The sequence below is a fragment of the Gopherus flavomarginatus genome, chromosome 18 (assembly GCF_025201925.1).
Source record: "Gopherus flavomarginatus isolate rGopFla2 chromosome 18, rGopFla2.mat.asm, whole genome shotgun sequence".
Taxonomy (NCBI): Eukaryota; Metazoa; Chordata; order Testudines; family Testudinidae; genus Gopherus; species Gopherus flavomarginatus.
This window is the reverse complement of record NC_066634.1, coordinates 20,101,063-20,126,382: the sequence shown is the minus strand read 5'-3', so window position 1 is coordinate 20,126,382 and position 25,320 is coordinate 20,101,063. Positions and strand designations below refer to the sequence as shown.

Genomic DNA, 25,320 nt, shown 5'->3' with positions numbered 1-25,320 from the left:
TTGAGGCCAGGGGCTGGATGTACAGCTCTTCTGGGACACGTTTGAAACAGACAAGGCTGCGGAGGACCCTCCATTGCAGCTGAGCTCAGCAGCATCATTCTGGTAGCTAATGGCACAGAACCAATGGGCAGGATCTCATCTTGTCTGGTGACTGGCTGGCATGGTCTCCCAGGAGGTGGCCAGGACAAGGGGAGATGTGAAATGTGTTGACCCCAACTGGCCATTACCTTGGGGAGAGACTTTGCCCTGCTCCCTTGAAAGGTTTCGCGGGCCAGGGTGAAGGTGGGGAGGGGAGGGTATTTTCTACACCGAGAAAAGGAGCCCCTGGTCACAGGATGGCAAGGGGCCTACACAGTGCCCGGCACAGGAGCTGGTCTCTCGTTCCTTTCCCCATGTCATGCCTGGTGGACAATGGAAGGGAACGTCTTACACTTGGGTGGGTAGGTGGGGGAACGGCATCCGCCCCTCGCCCCCGATCTCCACAAGCGGCCTTGGTTCTCCAGAGGGGGGCCATTACGAGGCATTGAGCAGGGAGCGGTTGTACAGGCTCTGGTAGTAGGAGCCGGTTTCGTTGAGTGAAGTGGCCGTCTCGTAGGCATGTTTGCCGTCCGGCGCAGGGGGCGAGCCGTAGCCGCTGTAGGCCATGGCCTGCTCGTAGGCCTTCAGGTCGATCTTGTGGCTCTGCTCGGAGGACATCAAGTTGGTGATGGAGAAGGGGTGATTGAAGTTGTACTGAGGGTCCATTTTGAGGTCGTTCGGGAGGTCCAGATTGGTGATGGAGGGGGGGAAGTAGTGGCTATTCATGGGCTGAGAGATGGGGGAGGCCTCGGAGGCCGGGGATGAACCTTGCACGCCAGAGCAGTCCAACTGGACCAGGCCCCTTTGCTCCTCAGAACCATGGGAGGCATCTGAGTGGCCTGACTCGGCCCCTTCGGAAGCTGTGTTGGGGCTTTGGCCTTCCTGGAGCCGCTCAGGGTGTTTGGGAGCCTGCTCCTGGTTGCCGGACGGCTTGGCGTTGGGTTTCTTGGCCTTGTCTTCGATCTTGAAGCGCTTCTGGCGCCGCAGGTAGCAGCCGTTCTCGAACATGTTGCCGGAGTTAGGGTGCAGGGCCCAGTAGGATCCTTTGCCAGGCTTGTCCGGGGAGCGGGCCACTTTGACAAAGCAGTCGTTGAAGGAGAGCGAGTGGCGGATGGAGTTCTGCCAGCGCTGCTGGTTCTCCCGATAATACGGGAAGAGGTCCATGATCCACTGGTAGATCTCGTTGAGGGTCAGCATCTTGCTGGGGGCCTGCTGGATGGCCATGGTGATGAGGGAGATATAGGAATATGGGGGCTTGGCATGAGTCAGCGTGCGCCGATACGACTTGTTGATTTCCTTGGGCCGGTTGATGCCTGAGGCTGGGTACCCCAGGGGGGCCAGGGACTGGCTCACGTTCGGGTAGGGGGAGAGGGAATTGATGGTGGGTGCCTGGGTCCCCAGTGGCGTCAGCACCGGGCTGACAGGTGACGTCATAGTGGGAAGGCCCATGGGGCTGGTGGAGCTGGTCAGCCCGGTGAGGGAAGGGCTGTTCGGGTAGGTCATGTTAATGGAGCTGGGGGAACTAAGCGAGTTGAGCGTCATGTAGGAGTTGATGGTGTTCATCGGCCCCAGGCTGGAGGTCATGGTGCTCACGGATGGATAGACCTAGGGGAAGCCAAGGGACAGAGTTAGCCTTGCAACTACCACAGAGGGCTTCAGCCTAGTCCAGGAGTGATCTAGTCGAGAGGGTCAGTTAGGTGAGGCAGGGCAGTATCTCACATACCAAGGGCTGGCTTCGGCTCCCAGTGTAATCAGGAGCTGGATTTGGCCTCAAAGGGACAGGATGGGGATGGGTTCTAGCAGGGAAAGTAATTCAGGAGTGTGTAAGATAGAGGGCTGTATTCTGATCTTGTGTAAACTGAGTGAATCCAGATTTACACCAGTAGAACTCAGACCAAAATCTGGCTCTAACTCTATTAATTCAGTGGAGACATTCCAGATTTACACCAGTGGAGCTTAGATCAGACTCCAGGGTTTACTCCCTTGACATCAGAAGTGACTCCAGATTTACACCAGTGGAGCTAAGGTCAGACTCCAGGCTTTACTCCCTTGACATCAGGAGTGATTCCAGATTTACACCAGTGGAGCTGAGAGCAGAATCCAGCCCCCGCTCCCAAGACCGCCATTTCTGATGTGAAAAAGGAGCAGCAAAACCTGCTTCTTTTAAACAACGAACCAGCCAGCTCTCCTTCATGACTGCAAAGAAGAAATAGAAGGCTACAAACCCAGTATTTTGTCCCCTTCTCAGGTCACCTTTAAAGCAGAGCTTATTAAATAAACAGCTTAGTTCCGTTCAAAGTGGGATCCAAGTCCCAGGTCTAACAATGGCGCCTGCTATTTACACTAGATAGGCTTTAACAGAAAGGGCTCATTTATGAGCGCTGCCCTGCTGCCAATCAATGTGTTTGGTGCCACCTTGCTCACTCACACTGTATGTTTCCTGGCTGTGTTGTTGAGTGTTGCTAAGTTATGCAGCCCACGGCTCTATCAAGGCCTGGTTGGAAGCCCATTGAAGTCAATGGAAAAACTGCCATTGATTTCAAGGTGGTTTTGATCAGGCTTCAAACCCATGAACACTGCTCATCAGGGCACCAGGCACAGGCCTGGGAGCCAGGACTCCTGGGTTCCGATTGTAAGCCGGCCACAGCTCTGCAAAGCGCTTTGCGATCCCGTGATGAAAAGCTGCCTGGTGGGCTACGCTCCACTGCTGTGCCGATGGTAGATTGCTGTGCCGATGGCAGAATGGGTTTGCTCCCTGGCTTCATTCTTCTGAGACTTTCGTGGGTCTGACTGCATCCCAGGACCACTCAATGCCACGGGAAAGAGTCAGAGCCTTTCGGTCCAGAAGGGACCATTAGATCCCCCAGTCACCCCGGAACTGTGCCCAATGACCCGGGTCTGGATGAAGCGTCTTCTAAAAAGGCCTCCAGACTGAACTGAGAGACACCAAGAACTGAAGAACCCAGCACTTCCCTGGGCAGTTCGTTCCCGCGGTTAATCACCCACACTTGGGCCTGATTTCCAGCTGGTTCTGCCCTTTCTCCGCTAGATTTCAGTGCCTGGTGTTTCCTCCCCCGGAAGATACTTAGACACTGATCAAGTCACTTCTCAATCTTTTCTCTGATCACCTACACAGACTGAACTCCGCCAGTCTCTCACCATCTGGCCTTTCCTCCAGGCCCTGATTCATTTTGTAGTTCTTCTCATGCCTTCACCAATTTGTCAACATCCCTTTTAAAAGGCAGCCCCCAGAGCTGGATGCAGGATCTGGTATCGGTCTCACCAATGCCGGATATGGAGGGAAAATCCCCTCCCTGCCCCTACTCCTCTGTTCATACAGTTATGCTTTGAGATCCTCTGTTGAAAAGCTCTGATTCAGTCAAGACATTGTCTGGGGAATAAATAGCTCAGGGGCTAATTTCCAGCCAGCTGCTGATTTGGAGGCTTTGGAGAGAGCAAATCAGACAGGTGGGCACCCTGCAGCCAGCAAAGATCCCTGGGCAGGGCTCTCTGCTCTACAAAGGTCATGGGGCCCTGTCACCCTTCTCCCTCGCATGGCAAAGCTCTAGAAATGAGGAGAGTGTGAAAGAGCTTGTGTACCATGCCGACAGGTGCCTTATAGCAATGATTAGATAGATAGATGGGTGAGCTGTGATAGGTAGATATTCAAACATAACTATTCGACATTGACATGCTGCCAGGAATTCAGAAAAGGGCTCAGGAAATGTGGGAGTCTAAAGGGACTGAGGTTTGAGGCAGCTGCACCTGCTTGCTTGGATGAAGGGGTGATCTATGCCCTGCGTTTGAACCCTTAGGACTGCCCCGATTTAGAAACAGAGCAGGTGAAAGCAGCGCAGCCTCTCATGTGGACGCGGTTACATTGCTATAAAAGTGCTCATGGCACTTTAGTTTATTCCTGTAATTTTAGTTATAGCAGAATCCATTATGTCTTCCCCCTCGAGGCAAACTGGATTCCTGAACCTTCACCCAGCCCAACCCAAAGCCCCACCAATGTGCACCCCAAACTCTATTACAGCCTTGAAGCTGTCATCCAAAATTCACAGGGTTCTGGTGCCCAGCTGAACCCGGCTCTCCTATCCCACTTCCAGCCTTCCCAGGCTTCCTCCAGCCCTGCTGCGCTATCTAGCAGCACTTGGCAGGCACTAATTAGCTCTCCTCGTGAGGTGGGGGTCACTAGTCCCATTTTACAGATGGGGAAACTGAGGGCACTAGGAAGTATTCAAGGAAGCATCCAAGGAAGCAGATTCGTCGCAACAAACCCCAGTCCTATGCTTTAACCATGAGGACTTGCTCCAGGTTACCCTGTACCAGTGCAAAGTGGGTGTGAAAAGCCACCAGATCAGGGCAGTTCATGCTGTGAACCTGCTTGGCAGTGGTATAAGCGGCTGCAGCAGGAGTGGGATGGAGATGGGGATCTGGGACCAAAACTGGGCTGCTCCTCTAGAGCAAAGAGATGCTCATGGAGGAAAGGGTAAATCTTGGATGCAAATAGGACAAGACATGGGCTCTTACCCGGATGGGGATGTTCTACAGGAAACAGCTGCTCAACCCGTGCTCACTTTAAGGGCAAAAAAAAAAAAATTAAGCAGCACATTTTTTCAGCTGCGAACTCAACTTGGACATTTGGCTTGTGTGCCTCATGGGAGTTGTAGTTCACTTGCCTCACACTCCCCATTCTTCTCTATAGGCCAGGCTCTCTGATTAGACTACATCTCCCATGATGCACCGTGGCCACCCTTCATGGTGAGGTAAGGTGGCTGTGTCCAGGGAATCACTAGCTGTGGTGCACTATGGGAGATTAGTCCAGCTGAGGAGACGTCCCCTTAAAGGAAATTGGAGACAGGAAGAAACTGAACTACAGCTCCCATGAGGCAGGAATCTGAATCGAGCTACATCAGTTTTGGGGCATGTTGGTTTTTCAGACACTTATCACACCAAAATATCCATTAGTGGAAAACCCATTTTTCTACTGAAATACAGCATCTTCCACTCTGCAGGATGCCTCAGTACCAATCTCCATGCCAAGATCTCTTGCTCCTGTGGCCACCTCTGGGGTGGAACATGGCAACCAACAGCACTGCCTCATAATGTTCCACAATAACTTCTCCTTCTGGATCTCCCTTTGGATGCCAGGACACATGCTTGTGTATTAATTAAGGTCAGTATGCATGCTGCTGCATTACTGTAGGCAGCCTGTGAGTGCACATGGCTTTGTTACTATACAGTTGCTTTTGACACTAGCTGAGTCCTGGAACCCATGTTCAAAGGAGTTTTGCCCTGTTTGGTTTTAAAAGACTCATTGACTTTAAGGCCAGAAGGGACCATCATGATCATCTAGTCTGATCAACGCAGGCCACAGAACCTCCCCCACCCACTCCTGTAATAGACCCCTAAGCTGTGGCTGAGTTACTGAAGTCCTCAAATCATTCACCACTTGCTCTAATTTAAAGCTGCAAGTGACCCAGGCCCGGCGCTGCAGAGGAAGGCGAAAAAGCCCCCTGAGCCAGGGGAAAAATTCTTTCCAGACTCCAAATATGGCGAAAGGTTAGACCCTGAGCATATGGGCAAGACCCGCCAGCCAGACACCTGGGAAAGAATTCCCTGTAGCAACTCAGTGTCCCCTCACCAGCTGTTGGAGAAATTTCCTGCTAGCAGTCACAGATCAGCTACATGCCATTGTAGGCAGTTTCGTCATCCCATCCCCTCCATAAACTTATCAAGCTCAGTTGTGAAGCCAGGTAGGTGTTTTGTTCCCACTTCTCCCCTGGGGAGGCTGTTCCAGAACTTCACTCCTCTGATGGTTAGAAACCTTCGCCTAATTTCAAGCCTAAACTTGTTGATGACCAGTTTGTATCCATTTGTTCTTGTGTCAACATTGGCGCTTACCTTAAATCACCCCTTCCTCTCCCTGGTATTTCTCTGTCTGATGTGTTTATAGAGAGGAATCCTATCTCCCCTTAGCCTCTCTTAAGGCAGGTTTTCCATTCCTCTGCTCATCCTAGTAGCCTTTCTCTGCACCTGTCCCGGTCTGAATTCATGTTTCTTAAATGTGGGAGACCAGCACCACACGCAATATCCCAGATCAGTCCCCCAGTGCCTCGTATCAGGTACTAATGCTTCCCTGTCTCTGCTGGAAATCCCTCGCCTGATGCGTCCTAGAACTGCGTTAGCCTTTGCAATGGCTGGAAGACGGTAGCGACTGATAGTCACCCTGTGATTACACCCAGGTCTTCCTCTTCTACTGTTGTTTCCCACTGGTATGTCCCCAGCTTATAGCACAAATTCTTGTTGTTAGTCCTTCAGTGCCTGACCTTGCGCTTTGCACTATTCAGTTTCACCCCAGTTCTGTGCAAAGGTGGCAACCGGGCTTTGCAAACAGACACTGAGCTGCAGAAAGACCAAAACTTGCCCCTAGCCACCTTGGTAGAGTGCTGGGACCCCAAGTAATATCGGGAAGAGAGGTGGGGTGGGAATGCTAAGAAAACAGTGTTGGCGGGGCCCCGATCTCAGTCACTGTGTGTCTGGGCAGCGCCTGGCACGACGGGGCCCTGATCTCAGTCAGTGTGTGTCTGGGCAGTGTCCTGTCTGACGGGGCCCCGATCTCAGTCACTGTGTGTCTGGGCAGCGCCTGGCACGACGGGGCCCTGATCTCAGTCAGTGTGTGTCTGGGCAGTGTCCGGTCTGACGGGGCCCCGATCTCAGTCACTGTGTGTCTGGGCAGCGCCTGGCACGACGGGGCCCTGATCTCAGTCAGTGTGTGTCTGGGCAGTGTCTGGCCTGACGGGGCCCCGATCTCAGTCGCTGTGTGTCTGGGCAGCGCCTGGCACGACAGGGCCCTGATCTCAGTCAGTGTGTGTCTGGGCAGCGCCTGGCACGACGGGGCCCTGATCTCAGTCAGTGTGTGTCTGGGCAGCGCCCGGCGCGATGGAGCCCTGATCTCGGTCATTGTGTGTCTGGGCAGCGCCTGGCATGACGGGGCCCTGATCTCGGTCACTGTGTGTCTGGGCAGTGTCCGGCCTGACGGGGCCCCGATCTCGGTCACTGTGTGTCTGGGCAGCGCCCGGCGTGATGGAGCCCTGATCTCGGTCACTGTGTGTCTGGGCAGCGCCCGGCGTGATGGAGCCCCGATCTCGGTCACTGTGTGTCTGGGCAACGCCCGGCCTGACGGGGCCCCGATCTCGGTCACTGTGTGTCTGGGCAACACCCGGCGCGACAGGGCCCCAATCTCGGTCATTGTGTGTCTGGGCAGCACCCAGCCCGACGGGGCCTTGCTCTCAGTTGGTGTCTCTTTGTCCCACCCTGATACCAGTTACCACTCCTTCTGCCTAGTCGGTTGTGAGTCGCTAGCTAAGGCCATCCCTGAGCTCCCCCATGAAATCCCTACGTTGCTGTTCATCTTCGCCTAGGTCCTTCCCCACCCCTCAGTTCCTGAGCAAGCAGAGGGGTCTGGCTGGGGGGCTGCAATGAACATTTGGCTACAAATTCACCCCTAGACCTGGCATGGACTTACCCCATTGCCTCCCCCCAGCCCAAGGGACCTCCCTCCCCATCTGAGCCCAGCACAGACTACATGTCCCCCCAGCCCAAGGGACCCCATCCCCAGATCTGACCCCAGCATGAAGATGGCTTTCCCCAGCTCGTAACCATCTCTGAAGAGCGGGGGGCAAACTAAGCCCCTCCTCACTGAGGCAGCCCCTTCGAGCCCATAGGCAGGTGGGGATAAGCACCCTCAGTTCCGTAGCAGCCTCTGCCCCTCTCTGGCCACAGAGAGAAATTAACCCACGGCATGGGCTCCGCTCTGGGGCCCCCCAGGAGGATTTCAAAGCTCCTCACAGACATGCATGGATCTTCCCCAGGAGCAGTCGGAGCAGTATTGTCACCCTGTGCTGCAGAGGGGGAAACTGAGGCACGGCGTTGGGAAATGACTTGTTGTTGCCAAGCTCCTTCAGAGAGTCAGCTGCAGAGCTGGGAACCCCCCCACCCCCGAGCTGGGAACAGAATCCAGGAGTCCTGGCCCCCAGCCCCCCTGCTCTAACCACTAGACCCCACTCCTCTCCCAGAGCTGGGAACAGAATCCAGGAGTCCTGGTGCCCAGCCCCCCTGCTCTAACCACTAGACCCCACTCCCTTCCCAGAGCTGGGAACAGAATCCAAGGGTCCTAGCTCCCAATCTCCTCTGCTCTAATCACTAAACCCCATTCCCCCACCCCAGAGCTCGGAATGGAGCCCAGGAGTCCTAGTTCCCAGCCGCCGACCCTGCTCTAACCACTAGACCCCACTCCTCTCCCAGAGCTGAGGCAGAACCCAGGGAAAACTCCTCCCCAGCCCTAAACCCGACGATCAGTTTGACCCTGAACACGTGGAGCAGACCCACCAGCCCTGTATCTAGAGAGAGGATTTTTCCAGGCCACCTCAAAGCACTGGTCCACCCTGTCCGGTGTCCTATCTCCAGCTGTGGCTGATCTCCAATGATTCACAGGATGGTGTGGGGGAAATACCCCAGAATGCATCTGACCAATTGTACCTCTCCTTGGTGACTCCCAGCTCCCCACCAGGGAGGGGGAGTGCATGTGTGTGCTACACAGGCTCCAGGCCCCTCCGTTCCCGATGTGCCTCCTGCTAGCCGGGCGTGATCCCCTGGCCGTGATCACCCAGTGAGCAGCCCAGCCACCAAGACTGCCAGTGTCAACCGGCCTGAGGCGGGCTCACTCTGCCTGTGCTGGCAGGAAAGGGAGGCCTGCCCGGCTCTTTAGCCAGTCAGAGGGTGGGTTAAGCGGTGCCCTAGACTGAGTTCAGTCAGCTGCATCCCAGGACATGTCCAGCGGCCCTCTCTGACTGGGTCATGCGGGGCCACCTGGCGGATGCAGCCACCTGCCCTGAGTGAACTGGTGTCAATGGGCCATAGCTCCATTGGAATCAATGGCCCAGATCCCAGCCAGTGTCAATGGGCTGTAGCTCCACTGGAGTTAATGGGCCAGATCCCAGCTGGTGTCAATTGACCATAGCTCCATTGGAGTCAATGGGGCAGATCCCAGCTGGTGTCAATGGGCCGTAGATCCATTGGCGTCAATGGGCCAGATCCCAACCAGTGTCAATGGGCCATAGCCCCACTGGAATCAATGGCCCAGATCCCAGCTGGTGTCAACGGGCCATAGCTCCATTGGAGTCAGTGGGCCAGATCCCAACCAGTGTCAATGGGCCATAGCTCCATTGGAGTCAGTGGGCCAGATCCTAGCTGGTGTCAATTGGCCATAGCTCCATTGGCAGATCCAGCTGGTGTCAATCGGCCACAGCTCCACTGGAGGCCATGCGGAGGATGTTACCCACTCTCTGTAATCCTGATACTCCAGATGGGCAAGGCAACGCCATCTGCGTGTGTTACAGTGCAGACCCTGAGCCAGAAGCAACAGCTGAGAGGCTCAGAGCTGATGTATTGGTTCTGGCCTGTCTCTCAATAACACCCAGGCACCCTTGAGGACATCGTAGGCCCATCTGGTCCCTTGCCTGCCATCCGATGTCAGACATACAGGCAGGAATCCTTGCGATGCCTCTGGCTCCCTGACTTTGCCCATTGCCTCCTTCCCACTGTGTGGGGTGTGTGGGGGAGACGGAGAGAGCGCCCATGTCACGCTGTCCCTGCCTCAGCTGAGCGCCCCTGGCACCGGTGTGACCGGCTCCCGCTTGAGGGGCTTTGGCCAGCCCCTTCATTAGCCCGGGGAGATCAATATCCCCATCTCGCTACATGGGAACAACTCAGGCTCCTCCTGGGTTTCATAGATTCACAGAGCCCAAGACCAGACAGGCCCCTGTGATCATGTAGCCTGACCTCTCGGAGAGCACTAGCTGGAGAACGGCCCCCAAATCATTCCTAGGGCAAATCTATTAACCCCCCCACATCCCATCTTGATTTAAAAATTGCCAGTGACGGAGAATCCCTCATGCCCCTCGGCAAGTCCTTGCAATGGTTAATGACGCGCTGTTAAACATTTACTGCTTATTTCTAGTCTGAATCTGTCTGGCTTCAACTCCCAGCCATTGGATCATGTTCGACTTTCCTCTGCTAGACCGAAGAGCCTGTTATGAAATATTTGTAGGTGCTTATAGACGGTGGGGGGGGGTGTCAGGTCCTCCCTTAACCGTCTCTTTGTTAAACCAGAGACGTTTCTTGCTGCAAGGCAGGTTTTCTAACCCTTTGTTCCTTCTCATGGCTCTTCTCTGAGCCCTCTGCAATTTACCAACATCCTGCTTGACCTGTGCGCCCCAGAACTGGTCCCAGGAGCCCAGCAGCGGTAGCACGAGGGCCAAACACAGAGTAAAATCACCTCTCAGCTCCTCTTCAAGATCCCTCTGCAGATGCCTCCCAGGATCGTATTCACCCTTGTGGCCCCAGCGTCACACTGGCAGCTCATGGACAGCTGATTCTCTTCCATGACGCCCCAAGCTTTTTCAGAGCCTCGGCTTCCCGGGACAGAATCCCCTGCCTTGCTCCTAAACCACAGGATGTCTGCTTGTGCCCAGGAGCTGGTTCTGAGCATCATGGCCATCAGTAAGATCTCACACTAAATGAATAACTAAAAGCGACATGTAATACAGTGATCACATAAAAACCCGAACCACACAGGAGCCGAGCTCGGTCTTAGGGACGCTGGTCGGGGTCTGGAGCAATGGCACTGCCTTTAACTGACCTGTCCCCCATTTACACTTCTGCAAACTCAGATCCAGATCAGGTGCAGAAAACAGCTTGGCTCCCTGGTAGATGCTTAATATTAGTTCCCCATATATGGAGAGGAATCAGGTCCAGTGGAATGGGCACTGGGCTGGCGCTCAGAAGACTGGTATTCAAGGCACTGGGCATAAGTTTCCTTCCCCATCCTTGTCTCTTTGGCCTGTAGGTTCTTTGAAATTGGGATTATATCTCACTGTGTGTATGGGCAGCACCTGGCGCGACGGGGCCCTGATCTCAGTCACTGTGTGTCTGGGCAGTGCCCGGCCCGACGGGGCCCTGATCTCGGTCACTGTGTGTCTGGGCAGTGCCCAGCCCGACGGGGCCCTGATCTCAGTCACTGTGTGTCTGGGCGGCACCTGGTGTGATGGGGCCCTGATCTCGGTCAGTGTGTGTCTGGGCAGCACCTGGCACCACAGGGCCCTGATCTCATATGGGGCCAATGTAATACACATAATAATCATTGAAGGACTCAGGGGATCTGATTGCAGGACTGGGGCATTTAGATGGAAAACTCTCTGGGTCTGCCAGACACACTGCAGATCTTTTCCTCAGTTACACTAGTCCAACTGCATTTACACCAATCTTGCCGAGATCAGAATCCGGCCCTGCACATTGAACTGCATGGGACAGCGCCATGCACTGGCCCGGTGCCACAGAGCAGAGAATTTCACAGCTGGGCCTCTGTGGCTCCCGCCAGGCGCGGCATGTCCCATGCACACCTGCTCGTTATTCTTACCGCTACTTCAATTCCTGGGTTACACACCTCTGCCAGGACGGGGATGACCCAGGGGACAGACTCTTCAAGGACCTGCTGGGTTCTCCCTCTCCCACCATCTCGGGATGCAGCCTGGCTGGCTTGCAGGGAGAGACGCTGCAGTCCAACACAGGCAGCTGGGTTCAGTCCAGCGACAATTGGGGCCTGTATGTGGGGTCCGTACATTAGGGCCCCGTCGCGCTGGGCACTGCCCAGACACACAGTGACCGAGATCAGGGCCCTGTTGGGCCAGGCGCTGCCCAGACACACAGCGAGTGAGATTGGGGCCCTGTTGCGCTGGGTGCTGCCCAGACACACAGTGACTGAGATCAGGGCCCCGTCACGCCAGGTGCTGCACAGACACACAGCGACTGAGATCGGGGCTCTGTCATGCCGGGTGCTGCACAGACACACAGTGACCGAGATCGGGGCCCCATCGTGCCAGGTGCTGCGCAGACACACACTGACCGAGATCAGGGGCCCCGTCGGGCCGGGCGCTGCCCAGACACACAGTGACCAAGATCAGGGCCCCATCATGCCGGGTGCTGCCCAGACACACAGTGAGAGACAGTCTCTGCCCTAAAGAGCTCATGGTCTGACCAGACGAAGGAGGGTCAGTGTCTGTATTGGAAACAGAGGGAGCTAAGGGCCAGCGAGATTCAGGGCCTGGCCCAAGGTCACCGAAGGAGATAGCAGCAGAGCTGGGAGACCTGTCTCCTGAGCGTGAGGCTTGTGTGCTAAGCCAGGCTGAGTCACCCTCAGAGAGCTCCGCAAATATGAACTGACTCACTCTCACCAACCCCCTCTGGCCAGTGCAATTAGCCGGGCCCCGTTCTACAGAAGGGAAACTGAGGCACAGGGCGAGTGGCAGGGCTCAGAGGAGCGCTGAAGAGCCCCAGGTCTGGGCCCACTGAGCCAGTGGCATTATTATCTGCCAGGATCTCCAGTATAAATACTGACACGCCCCAGCTCCTCTTCTGCTTCCTATTTCGCTGCTGCCTGATTGCTCTTCCCGGCTTATCTCCCCAGCCTTGCATCAGCCCCATGTCATTCAGCAGGGAGATCCCGCTGCAGGCCATGGCCGGCGAGTGGGGCAGGGAGATCCCGCTGCAGGCTACGGCCGGCGAGCAGGGCAGGGAGATCCCGCTGCAGACCACGGCCGGCGAGCGGGGCAGGGAGATCCCGCTGCAGGCCATGGCCGGCCGGCGAGCGGGGCAGGGAGATCCCGCTGCAGGCCATGGCTGGCCGGCGAGCGGGGCAGGGAGATCCCGCTGCAGGCTATGGCCAGCGAGTGGGGCAGGGAGATCCCGCTGCAGGCCATGGCCGGTGAGCGGGCGAGGGGCCGCATAGCCGGAGCTGGGAGCCTTTCTGGCCACGGACAAGGCCTGGGTGGTATTTGTATTTCAGGGGAAAGGCCAGGCAGAAACATTTTCATCTAGTTACTCCAGATTCTGTTCTACTAATTAGATAGCTAGATTAGATAGATTAGGTGTATGGGGAAGGAGAGACAGAGATTAGATAGGGGGTATATGGGGAGAGAGAGAGAGAGAGAGAGTGGGGCGTGTATGGGGATAGCTAGCTAGATAGATGGGGTGTATGGGGATGGATAGATTTGATAGATGGGATATAGGGAGAGAGAGAGAGAGTGGGGGGTGTATGGGGATAGATGGATAGACAGATATATGGGGATAGATAAGTGGGTGTATGGGGATGGATAGATGGGGTATGGGGATAGATAGAGAGTGTGGGGTGTATGGGGATAGATGGATACATAGAGATGGGGATAGATAGATAGATAGGTGGGTGTATGGGGATGGGTGGATGGATAGATGGGGTGGATGGGGATGGATAGATTAGATAGATGGGGGTATGGGGATAGACAGAGAGAGAGAGCGGGGGTGTATAGGGATAGATGGATACATAGAGATATGGGGATAGATATAGGGAGGTGTATGGGGATGGATGGATAGATTAGATAGATGGGTGTATGGGGATGGACGGATAATCTCTAATCTTCTTACACATTCTTGTTGTTATTTTTACCTGGCACTGCTGCTTCTTGCCTAACAGCAAACCCACCACTGTGCCCGTGTTTCTTGTGTTGGTGCGTGTGGCTATGTACCCCAGCCGTGCGGGGTGAGTGCCGCCCACGTGCCACGACACACAAAGCACGGTGGAGCTGTGTGGCCAGGCCTGGAGCAGTTGCCACAGGAGAGGACTGTGGTGTCTCTCCCAGCCCGGGTGGCCCCAAAGCCTTTCCAAACAGGGCTGCAGACATGGCGATTGTGTAAGGCAAACACCAGAGCCATTCTCCCCTCGGCAGCAGCTCCGCAGCCTTGGACATTGGCATCAGCTCTATCGCAAGCCGGGGGCAGGCCAGCCAGGACATCAGGGTCTGCCCCTGCCCTTCCCCTAAATGGCAGAGGAATCTTTAACCTCCTGCTGGACAGGCTGCCCCCCACAGGCCACACTCCCAATGCAGAGGTAGGATGGGAACTTGTGATGCTGAGGAGAGCACCCCCAGCTGGGCACTGGGCTTATTACAAAGCCGCGCCCCCGCCATGCAGTTACCCAGATACCCTCAGACACAGATCTCACGTGCCCAACCCTAGTGCCGGAAAAATCCCGAGACTGGCTTAAAATCATGAGATTTGGTGTTTTCTCCCCAAAACTTCATATGTCTGGGGAGGCTGTTTGCCAGGCATCCGGATTTGGGGCCTTCCAGGAACGCCCTGTTGTATGCGCCCACCAGGGCTAGAGGTGGAATTGATTTTTAAAACAGAACTGAGACTCTCCCATATTCATGGGACTCCAGGTGCTGGAGCTCTAAGAAACAGGCCAACAATTCCCAAGGCTCCGGAGCGCTGGCAACACTGGATTGAGCCCCCAGCCTGGAGTCAAACCCTCAGTTCAGCACCTGTTAGGCATCTCCTGCTTCTTCCCCCCGCTTCCCCCAAAAAATCTCCCCAGTTAATTTTCACCCCTGCGGCTGCCTCTCAGATACCAGGACAGTGCCAAATTCCCACTCAAAGCAGTGCTGGGCTTGCTGGCCAAATACAGCCCCTAGTGACTGCGTGGCTGAGGATCCAATCCTGGGGCCTTGCCCACTGGGTCAAACCTTGCGTCTCTTCTAAAGGAGCGATGGAGGAGGAGGAAGGATGGTGCTGGGGGGGAGTGCGGGCCTGGCTTGAGACTCGAGAGACCAGCCCTCAGTTCACAGCTCTGCTGCGAAGTCTCTATGTGACCTTGGACAGACATTTAATCTCTCTGAGGCCATGGTTTCACCATGTGTTAATGGGAAGCAAAGCATCTTCTTTTGTCTGCTTAGACTGTGGGATCTTTAAAGCAGGGGCTACGTCTGAGCAGCATCTGGCGCAACGGGGCCCCGATCTCCGTCACTGTGTGTCTGGGCAGCGACCGGGCCCTGATCTCAATCCTCCATGCACCTGACAATAAACCTCCAGTCCATAGGGCAAACCCCAGGCTCTTAGAAGAGCCACTGGGGATTTTGCCTGAGTGAGGATTTGGCTTCAGTCCCTAGAGCGCCCTGGGCTGGGAAGAAGCTCAGGACCCTCCCCCCCCACCAAATAAGCTATCTCAGCACTAACTTCCGGGACCCCTTCCCCTTTCTGCATCGGGGCAGGGAGAGAACTTGCCCCCGGCACCCACCCGGACCTGGGGAAGGAAACACCCCATAACAGAGGCTCCTTTGGAATCCAGATCCCCTGTGTCAGAATGTCCCATCCTGAGTCTCCCCCTTTGCTTCATGGTCGAGGCTCCCCGTCTGCTCCAGACGCGGCCATTTCCCGGCCTCTTTGCTCCTGAAGAGCCCAGGGCATGGAGGATAATCAGGTCACTGCGCAGGGCCTGGAGCACAGGACGGGATGGATGCCGCAGGCTGGGAAGGGACCAGCAGTTCAAGCCCAGCCTGCAGTCCAGCCCCAGTGCTGGAATGGAGGGAGAGTGGGGTGGTGGAGGGGAAGGTGACTTCCTGACTGTAGGAGAAAAAGCTGATCTGTCAGGGCTGGGAGAGGGACACTGAGGCGTCAGGACCAGACGCTTCCCCTTCTGGGCTGGGAGCTCCAGCCACCTCCAGGCCTCTGAGCCTTCATGACTGCAAGAAGCCAGCATTTTTCAGATGGGGAAACTGAGGCACAGAGAGGGGCTATTCAAAGTCACAGTGCAGCTCAATGATAAATCCAGGCATAGGACCCTGGAGTACCCCTCTCTGGTCTAACCAATAGATCCCACTCCCCTTCCAGAGCTGGGGATAGAACCCAGGTGTCCTGGCTCCCAGCCCCCTGCTCTAATCACTAGACATGACTCACCTCCCTTAACCATAAATAGAATCCAGGAGTTCATGGACCAGAATTCCATGGCACTAGGGGCTGTCCCAAAGAGCTGAGAGTCAAAGTAATTCAAATATCAGGAAATAGGCCTCAAAAAAGCATGAGATTTTTCACACACACTGGATTCCTTTCTTAGTCCTCCGGTTTCTGAGCACTGACCATGGGTCAAGGTGCCAAGCTTTTCTCCACAGCCACAGGATGAGAACCTCGCTTTGTTATAAAAGAAAGGCTAGCTGTGTTTCCACTACGTTCCCGTGACTCCTGGAGGTGGAGCTTTGAGAAAACCGTAGGCTAGTCTGGGATGCACAATAAAAGTGGAGCAGTTGGCAGCACTGGGGGGGGGGGTGGAGTGTGAAGTATGCTTGAGTGTGTTTGTGTGTGAATGGCCCTGCTTCAAAGTGTGGGTGTGTGTCCATGTGGGTGTGAGAATGACCCTGCTTTAAAGTGTGTGTGGGTGTGATCCCCCATCTTATACCTAATGCATTTAGGAGATGGGATCCCTGTCCCAGATCTCTCTCGTCCCCTGGGCTGTCGTACAGCTGTGCCAGCCCTCATGATCTCCTTGCGATAGCTGGTGTGTTCCTTAAAGCCCCAGCTCCTGGAGTCAAATGAATCAACAAGACTCTCCGCTTTCCTTTAGGTTTTAAGTTGAAGTCTGGCTGCGCTGGTTTCTAAGAAACATTTGTAAAGGTGACTCCCAAGGGCTCTGAAGCCAGATGGGAAACAAAAGGAGCCCTGGGAGCGACTGGATTTGAAACCTCGCTCACTAACCCAATCTTGTGATTTTGAGGGCCTGACGTGCCCCCCCTGGGCTCTCCCCGAGCTGCCTTTTGCTCTTCAACTGGACTCTTCAGCCAAAGAGGTTTTTCTAGGAACAAATGCCGCCTCGCCAGAAAGGGTATTCCCCTCCCTGCACATCAGGGTCAGATCCGCTGGTGTAAATCAGTATTGCTTCTTTGGCTTCGGTGAGCTCATTTGCCCCAGCTGGGATTTGGCCTCATTGACTCCAATGTAGCTACGGCTGATTGACACCACCTGGGATCTGGCCCATTGACTCCAGTGGAGTTACAACCCATTTACACCAATTGGGATCTGGCCCATTGACTCCAATGGAGCTACGGCCCATTGCCACCAACTGGGATCTGGCCCATTGACTCCAATGGATCTATGGCCCATTGACACCAGCTGGGATCTGGCCCATTGACTCCAGTGGAGCTACAGCCCATTGACACCAGCTGGGATCTGGCCCATTGACTCCAGTGGAGCTACAGCCCATTGACACCAGCTGGGATCTGGCCCATTGACTCCAGTGGAGCTACGACCCATTGACACCAGCTGGGATCTGGCCCATTGACTTCAATGGAGCTACGGCCCATTGACACTAGCTGGGATCTGCCCCATTGACGCCAGCTGGGATCTGGCCCATTGACTCCAATGGAGTTACAGCCCATTGACCCCAACTGGGATCTGGTCCATTGACTCCAATGGAGCTACGGCCCATTGACCCCTGCTGGGGATCTGGTCCCTTTAGTGCCAATGCAGCTCTGCAGGTTGGCCCCAGCTATAGATCCCAGATGTTTCAGCTGCTAGTTTCCATTCTTAAATCTGAAACGGTTTAGCAATAAATACAACAGAAAACGGCCTCCCCACAGCCTGCGCAGTCGGCTTTAGATGCTAGAAACCCAGTTCCCTTCATTCAGGTAGGGACACCGTTATATAGAAGGCATAACTCACAAATTAAACACCATGTAACGGACACAAAGCTGTAGGCGGTCAGGCTTGCACAGGCTGATCCAAAGCAAATACAGGAGTTCCTGCCCCTTGAGGATCTCAAAGCACCTCAGCATGCTGTCATCTCACAACTGCCCAGTTTACAGAGAAGGGCAAGCGACTCACCCCAGGTCACGATGCAAGAGCCAAGGCCAGAACCCTGCTTGTCTCTGCTGTCACCACCCTCCACTTTCCCGGCCAGCAATAGAACCCAGGAGTCCTGCCTCCCAGTCCTATTGCTTTAATCACCAGACCACTCACCGCATCCCTACAGCAGGGAATAGAACCCAGGTGTCCTGCTCCCGCCCCCGCCCCCATTCTTTATGTTCTAACCACCAGAAAATCAAAGACCAGACCATCAACTGCTCCAAAAGCCACCCCCTCGAGGGTCATTACTGGTCAGTTGCAAGCTGCCACCTGGGAAATTCTTCAGTGTAACACCCCATCCCCAAAAGAGGAGCCTGGATCTCCTCTGGACACCAGTTGTAGGGCATGGAAACTCCACCAGCTTGGGTGAAATTACTCCTGCCAGAGAGGAGAATCCGCCCCCCAACTCTATCCACGGAACGGAAACAATTTGTGCTCGTCTGCAGGGCAGGAATCCAACAAGTCAAACGCGTGTGAGGCATGTCTCACGCAAACGCTCTGCAACAGGCACTGCCTCCTTCGCCCCTGTGGGCACCCTGCTGTTGGAGCGGGATCCACAGTGCGCCTGTGATAATGTTACAGCAGAAGTCACTAGATAGCGCTGTCACACTAGGCCCCACGAGTTCTTTTTCTGCAGTGCCCGGTCTTTGCAGAGATGCTGCCTCCTTGTTACGCTGTTTGTGCTGGTTCGTTCCTGGGAGGTGCTGTTGCAAACAGCGAGGCTCTGTCTTAACGGGGACAAGCGGAGGCAATTCTTGGGGCATGGCTGGTTATGGGGAACCAGGCTTCGATGCTGGTTCTGAAAGGGGGTCTTTCTGGCATGCTGTTTGTCACCACCTCTGTTCCAGGATTGGAGTACAGAGTAGAAAAAACCAAACTGCACTAAGGAAATACCCTCATTTTGAGTCTAGTAACATAAAAACATAAGAATGGCCATACTGGGTCAGACCAAAGGTCCATCTAGCCCAGTATCCTGTCTTCTGACCGTAGCCAATGCCAGGTGGCCCAGAGGGCATGAACAGAATAGGCAATCATCAGTGATCCATCCCCTGTAGCCCAGTCCCAGCTTCTGGCAAACAGAGGCTAGGGACACCATCCCTGCCCATCCTGGCTAATAGCCATTGATGGACCTGCCTTCCATGAAGTGATCTAGTTCTTTTTTGAACCCTGTTATGGTCTCGGCTTTCACAACATCCTCTAGCAAAGAGTTCTACATGTTGACCTCTAAGCCCATGGAAATGGCTACTGCTTACTTAATAATAATAATAAATAATTTGCCCCACTATGCAGTTTCATTTCACGGTGCAGCTCGTAAATACTCCATTACGGATCTTGAATCATTTTTGAGGGCAGACGTGCTAAGCACTAGAGCAGGGAAGGGGAACGCGCAGCCACCAGTTCGGCTAAAAGTGTTGTCGGTACCTCTTCACCTGATCACTCGCCCGGGAGCCTTTGAGCCCGGCAGCAGGTTGGCCGAAAGAGAAAGTGGCACCGCTCCTGGTGCAAACACGCCCAGGCGCAACTATTCACATTTGGAATCTCGTTAGGCAACCAGGGAGCTGACAGAGCTGGTTTAGGGAACCAATCGCAGCTTACAGGAATGGTGAACTTCATGGCCCCCTCCCAAGCTAGCAGGTCTAACAAGACGCGATGGCTGGTGGCTGAAGGTAGACAAATTCCACCTGGAAATAAGGTGAAGATTTTTCACAGCGAGGGGAATTAGCCATTTCCTGACGGTCGCGGGGGGATTCTCCATCACCAACAATGTTTAAATCAAGCTGAGATGTTTGCCTAAAAGCTCTGCTCTAGAAATTATCTTGGAGATTCTATGGACTGTGTGATCCAGGGGGCCAAACTAGATGTTCACGCTGGTCTCTTCTGGCTTTGGAGTCTATGAATCTATAGAAGTGAGGCCTGGGTATTGTTCTGGACCCCCTACCACAGGCTGACTCCCACCCTGGCCTGAATTCCTTGCTGGGAATGCAGAAGACATGTTGTATTTTTCAATGCAGCTGATGGGAAACTAGGGAAAGAAAATCACAGCAGGATTTTCAGCTCATTGCTCTGTCTTCCAATTACATTTCAAATGTTTCATACCACTAGATACAAGTAGCCATTAGCTAGAGAGGAAGGCTGGGCTCTGGGTAAGGATCCAGCGAATCTCAGTTGTATCCCCAACTCTGTCACAGCCCCCCCAGGGGCAAGTCCCTGCCCCCTCTGCCTCAGTTTCCCCATCTGTAAAATAGAGATAATTTTGTCTTGTTGTTTAGACTGCCAGCTCTTCGAGGTCGAGGCTGTCTCTCACTCAATTTCTGTGCAGCGCCTGATGTGACAGGGCCCCTCTCTTGGTCACTGTGTGTCTGGGCAGCGCCCAGCGTGATGGGGCCCTGATCTCGGTCACTGTGTGTCTGTGCAGCACCTGGCACGATGGGGCCCTGATCTCGGTCACAGTGTGTCTGGGCAGTGCCCGACTGAGATCAGGGCCCTGTCGGGCCAGGCGCTGACCAGACACACAGTGACCGAAATTGGGGCCCTGTCATGCCGGGCGCTGCCCAGATATGCAGTGACTGAGGTCAGGACCCCGTCACGCCGGGCGCTGCCCAGACACACAGTGACCGAGATCAGGGCCCCATCGCACCGGGTGCTGCCCAGATACACAGTGACTGAGATCAGGGCCCCGTTGTGCCGGGCGCTGCCCAGACACACACTGACCGAGATCAGGGCCCTGTTGTGCCGGGCGCTGCCCAGACACACACTGACCGAGATCAGGGCCCCATTGTGCCGGGCGCTGCGCAGACACATAGTGAGAAACAGTCTCTGCCTAAAAGATCAGGGCACAGTTTAGAGGAGGAGGGTAAACTGAGACATAGAGAAGGGAAGTAACGCCCGCCTCGGAAAGGAAAGAGTTTGGGTGATTTATACTGATGTAAAGCAGCAGGAAGCTATTAGCTTCTGTGGAGTGACTCCTGCTTTGGGATTTGGCCCCATAGATTCCAGTGATTGACACCAGCTAGGATCTGGCCCCACTGACTCCAATGGAGTCACTCCTGCTTTACACCAGGTAGGGATCTGGCCCTTTATCTCCATGGCAGACTGTGGGCTGGGCTCCCTCTCGCACCAGCCTCTGATGTGGCTGCTGGGTGGCAGTGTCTCCCTGACACCTGCTTTGTGTTTGCACTCCCTGCTGCACAGAGCCCTCCCACCCGGCGTGTTTGCCAAGGGAGCACCTGGCCCCGATCCCCAGGAACAGCCGGCTCCTCCTGCATGGCTCACCGCGGGAAGGGGCTGGCCCCAGCCCTGCCCTGATAGGAGGGGCCCCCAGCCACTGCCCTGGGTGCCCGGCAGCCCAGACTGGGCCGGCTGGGGCAGGTTCTGCACACTGGGGTGGGGGGGGCAGCTGAGTCATGGGATGCACGGCAGGAAAACCGTCTGAGTGTGACCCCCAGAACTGGCTGGGAGCCCAAGACGCAACCATCGCTACCAGCTCCCGCAATCCAGCCACCTGGCTGTCCTTGTGCAAAACCCGTCACCACAGTGCCTAGCACAGCGAGCCGTGCGCCCCTCATGTAAATTGGGGGGGACCCTCGACAGCTCGGCAGAGCAAGCGCCTGCTAGCAGGTGCCATCGGCCGCACCGGGCCTGTGTGGTGGAGTGGGAGCAGGAGCGGGAGCCCAGTGCTAAGTGTGTGCAGGGAGGACCCAGATACCACGGTGAGGGGAGCCTGCAGTACCCAAGCTACACAGCACAGTCTGGGATAGGGACTAGGAGAGACCCGTTCTGCCATCCGCCCCCGGCCGACCATAGCAACAATGACCAGTATGCATGTGGATTGCGGTTTCCATGTGGGGCAGGGCTCTCTGGCAATGGGTCCCTCTGGACAAGGGTCCAGGCTGGCTGTGTAGTGAATTAGATTAACTCTGTTCATTATTAATTATTGAGATTAATTGATTATTAGATTCATTGCTGTTACTGTGTTAAAACCCAAGGGCCTTCTGCCATTTACAAAACTCCAACTGACTCTATCTATCTATCCCCATACACCCCGCCCCACTCTCTCTCTCACCCCGTAGGTCCCCGGCTGGGGGCTGTGTGTGCCAGGGTTGGGGGGGGCACTATTTTGCTTTGTTCCAAAGCCCGTTTACAGCCCCCTGCCTCCCAGTTCTGAGCGCCGCTCCGGCAGTGTCAATCCAGTGTGGCTCCCCGACCTCAGCACTTGTTTTACACCAGCGGGACCCAAGCAGGGTCCATGCACGCTCATGTGAACCAGGCACGGGGCCCGGTGCAGTGGGTGCCCTGCCACTGAGGCACCTCTCCTCCCGCTCACACCTGGGGTGGATCAGGAAGTGTGCGGAATAAAACTTGACTGAGAGGAGGATCTGGCTCGTTGGCTGCCAGGGGCTTTGGATCAGGTGCAGGGGGACAACCCCTAGTGATTCGGTCCCAATCCTGCCCCATGCTGCCGGGCCCAATTCTGCTCTCCTTCCCCAGGGGTCAGCCCCACTCTGCCAGGCACTGCTCGGGGCTCCCAGCAGGGAGCAGAATCGGGCCCTTTAGAGCAGTGGGGCTGGACAGAGGTCCGGTTCTGGTGGGCGTCACACTAGCTGGGTGCTTTGCAGGCAGCCCCGGCTCCTGGAGTCCTGTGATCACAGGGAAATCGAATCCATATCCTGGCTGTGGAGGAAAAGGCGCTCAGACCAGGTGGCGAAAAGGCAGTGCTGGCTGCTTTGTAAAATTTCAGGGTTTCTCAGCCACCCTGGGGGTTTGAGGGACTGGGCATGTGTGCCATGCCAGGGCTGGAGGGGGCCTGAAGGTGCCATGAGATGAGGTGGAGGGAGCGGCCCTCCCTTCCTGCGCCTTCCGTCTGCCTTCAGCCCTACAGCTCTGCCTCCTCCTTTCCCGCTCCGCTTTGCATTCTCCTCCCTGTTCTGAAAGAGGATTTCCCGGAACGGCAAAACCCTTTGCGCTGCTTGTGCCAGGGGACTGCATGGGTGGGGGGTGTTGCTCCTGTGAAGAGGGGGATCCCCACCAGGTACACACATACACCCCTTCCCCCAGACCCCTGTGCTCCCCCCGAATCCGAGCCCAGGAGCATCCTGCCCTTTATTCCAGGGGATCCCCTCGGCACGTTTCACACCCCCACGGCCCCGGGGAGTTTAATATCTGAAGCCGCCAGCGGGCAGAACAGGCCCCAACAACTTGCTGGGTGATAACAACTGCAACACTTCACCGGAAAGGGGACTGGAAAACCCTGAGCTGCAGAAACGTCCTGGGGTGTTCTTTGCTACGCCACACGCGCCCCAGAACCAGCTGCATCGCAGCAGCTCCAGATGCAACTTGCACTTCCTGAGGGGGCTTCCCTTCCCCAGAACAAATCACTTAAGCGGGGCACTGGAAACCAATGTGATTTTTCCACCCCTGTCCTCATTCCAGGTAGAATTTTTTTTTCATAATGTCAATTTCCACCCCCTCTTTCCAAATATTAGAAAGCCACATCCTCCAACCTGACAGCTAGAACTGGGTTCAAACGTGCCCCGCTTGACGTACCTCCGTGGGTTCGCTGTAATACGCGTTCCACTCGGAGATGTCGTGCGATTCCATTTTGACGGATCCCAGCATTCCAAGCCCCGGGCAAAAGGAACCAACGCTCAGCTGGTCTCTGGTAAACCCAATCCAACTTCGGCCGGCCGGGCACTGCCCTGCCCTGCCCTGCTTTCCACGTTCACTCACTGCCTCACTTCTCAGAACTGGCTCCGAAAGGCGGGAGTGGGACACGCCAGCCCTGACCTGGAGAACAGAGGATGAAGTTTGCCCGGCTTCCAAGGTGGGAAGATACGCAGCTGTGCGTTGATGGGTAAAGCGAGGGGGGACCTCGGAACTGCGATGGCGTCGGGGCCCAGAAGGAAGCCCACACTCAGCAGCTGTCCATGGCGAAGGGATGGTCAATATTGCGCCAGGTTCTGGGCACCACGGACCTGGATCCACTCCCTTACGTCTCCTGGCCGGAGCCCCCTTCCCGCGTGGCACTGTCCCCTGTGGCGGCGTGGATCCCCGGCCAGCGACACGTTCTCCCCTTGCCCTAGGCTCCCAGCTGGGTCCCGGTCGCTGCACAAGGGCTTTATAGGGCCAGTTCTGATCCCACCTCCCAGCCTCTGGCTCCCAATTTAAATAGTTAGCTGCTGGCCAGACCCCTGTGGGAACCGGGTCGGTTCTGCCCCCTGGTGGCAGCGGAGGGACACAGCAGCCAGAACAGACATAAATACCAGGCCGAGACAAGAGCCCAACACTGTCCACACGCCGGCAGGGCCTGCTGGGACTCGAGGCCTCCAGTGCTGAGCCTGGAGGGGCGGATAACCTGGCAGCCAGCACTGGGACAGGATAGATAGACACACAGAGAGACATGCATGGGGAATAGAGTCCATTAGATCGGGGGCCAGGTTTAGCCTTCTTTCACATAGAATCATGTCAGGGTTGGAAGGGATCTAGTCCATCCCCCTGCTCAAAGCAGGGCCCTGATAGATTTTTGCCCCAGATCGCTAAATGGCCCCCTCAAGGATTGAACTCACAACCCTGGGTTTAGCAGGCCAGTGCTCAATCCCCTGAGCTACCCCATGCGCTCCCCAAAAGTTTCGAATGGAGGCATGGAACCCTGTGGCAATCTTACCCCCAGCCAGTGAATCCCCAGGTGGGCCACAGACCACAGATTAGATTGATGGAGGTGGATGGGGGTTTGGTTAGATAGATAGATCTGTGCGTCCCCATACATGCCCATCTAAGATTATCTATCTATCCTCATACACCTTCTCTATCTAATCCAGGGCCACCCAGAGGCGGGGGCAAGAGGGGCAATTTGCCCCAGGCCCTGCAGGGGCCCCCACGAGAGTTTTTCGGGGCCCCTGGAGCAGGGTCCTTCACTAGCTTCGGGAGCCCCGGAAAATTCTCGCGGGGCCTGGGCCCCCGGAGCTTCTTGCGCTCTGGGTCGTCGTTGGCAATTCAGCGGCGGGGGTTCCTTCCACTTCAGGACCGCCGTCGAAGTGCCCCAAAGACCCGCGGCAGAGGGTCCTTCTGGCACTTCGGCAGCGGGTCCCGGGGCGGGTCTTCGGCAGCAATTTGGCTGCGGGGGGTCCTTCCGCTCCGGGACCCGCCACCGAAGACCCCAGGCCCCCTGAATCCTCTGGGCAGCCCTGATCTAATCTACTTATCTATCTAATCTATCACTGTTCACCCCCACTATCTATCTAATCTATCTATCTAGACCTCCTTTATCTAATCTACCCCATATGCACCCTCTATCTATCCCTATACACCCCTTCTATCTATCTATCTAGTCTATCCAATGCCCCATAATGTTGATCAATTTGTTCACTGGTGTCTTGTGTCCTTCCACAAGGTGGACAGCAGATAAACATGAACCTCACAAACCAGGTACACGCCACCCCCGCAGTGGAGCCTGAACTCTGCCCTCTGAGCTGGCGCTGG

General features: G+C 55.5%; 1 protein-coding gene across 1 annotated transcript; it reads right to left on the bottom strand.

The window, feature by feature from the left end:
- Positions 1–424: 424 nt before the first annotated feature.
- On the bottom strand, positions 425–23,460 carry FOXA3 (forkhead box A3). Its single transcript, XM_050928085.1, has 2 exons — positions 23,389–23,460; positions 425–1,683 (listed from the first exon to the last, which is right to left on the bottom strand). The coding sequence occupies exons 1-2, from the start codon at positions 23,458–23,460 to the stop codon at positions 514–516; spliced, it is 1,242 nt and encodes a 413-aa protein (XP_050784042.1). The 3' UTR covers positions 425–513.
- Positions 23,461–25,320: the final 1,860 nt, after the last annotated feature.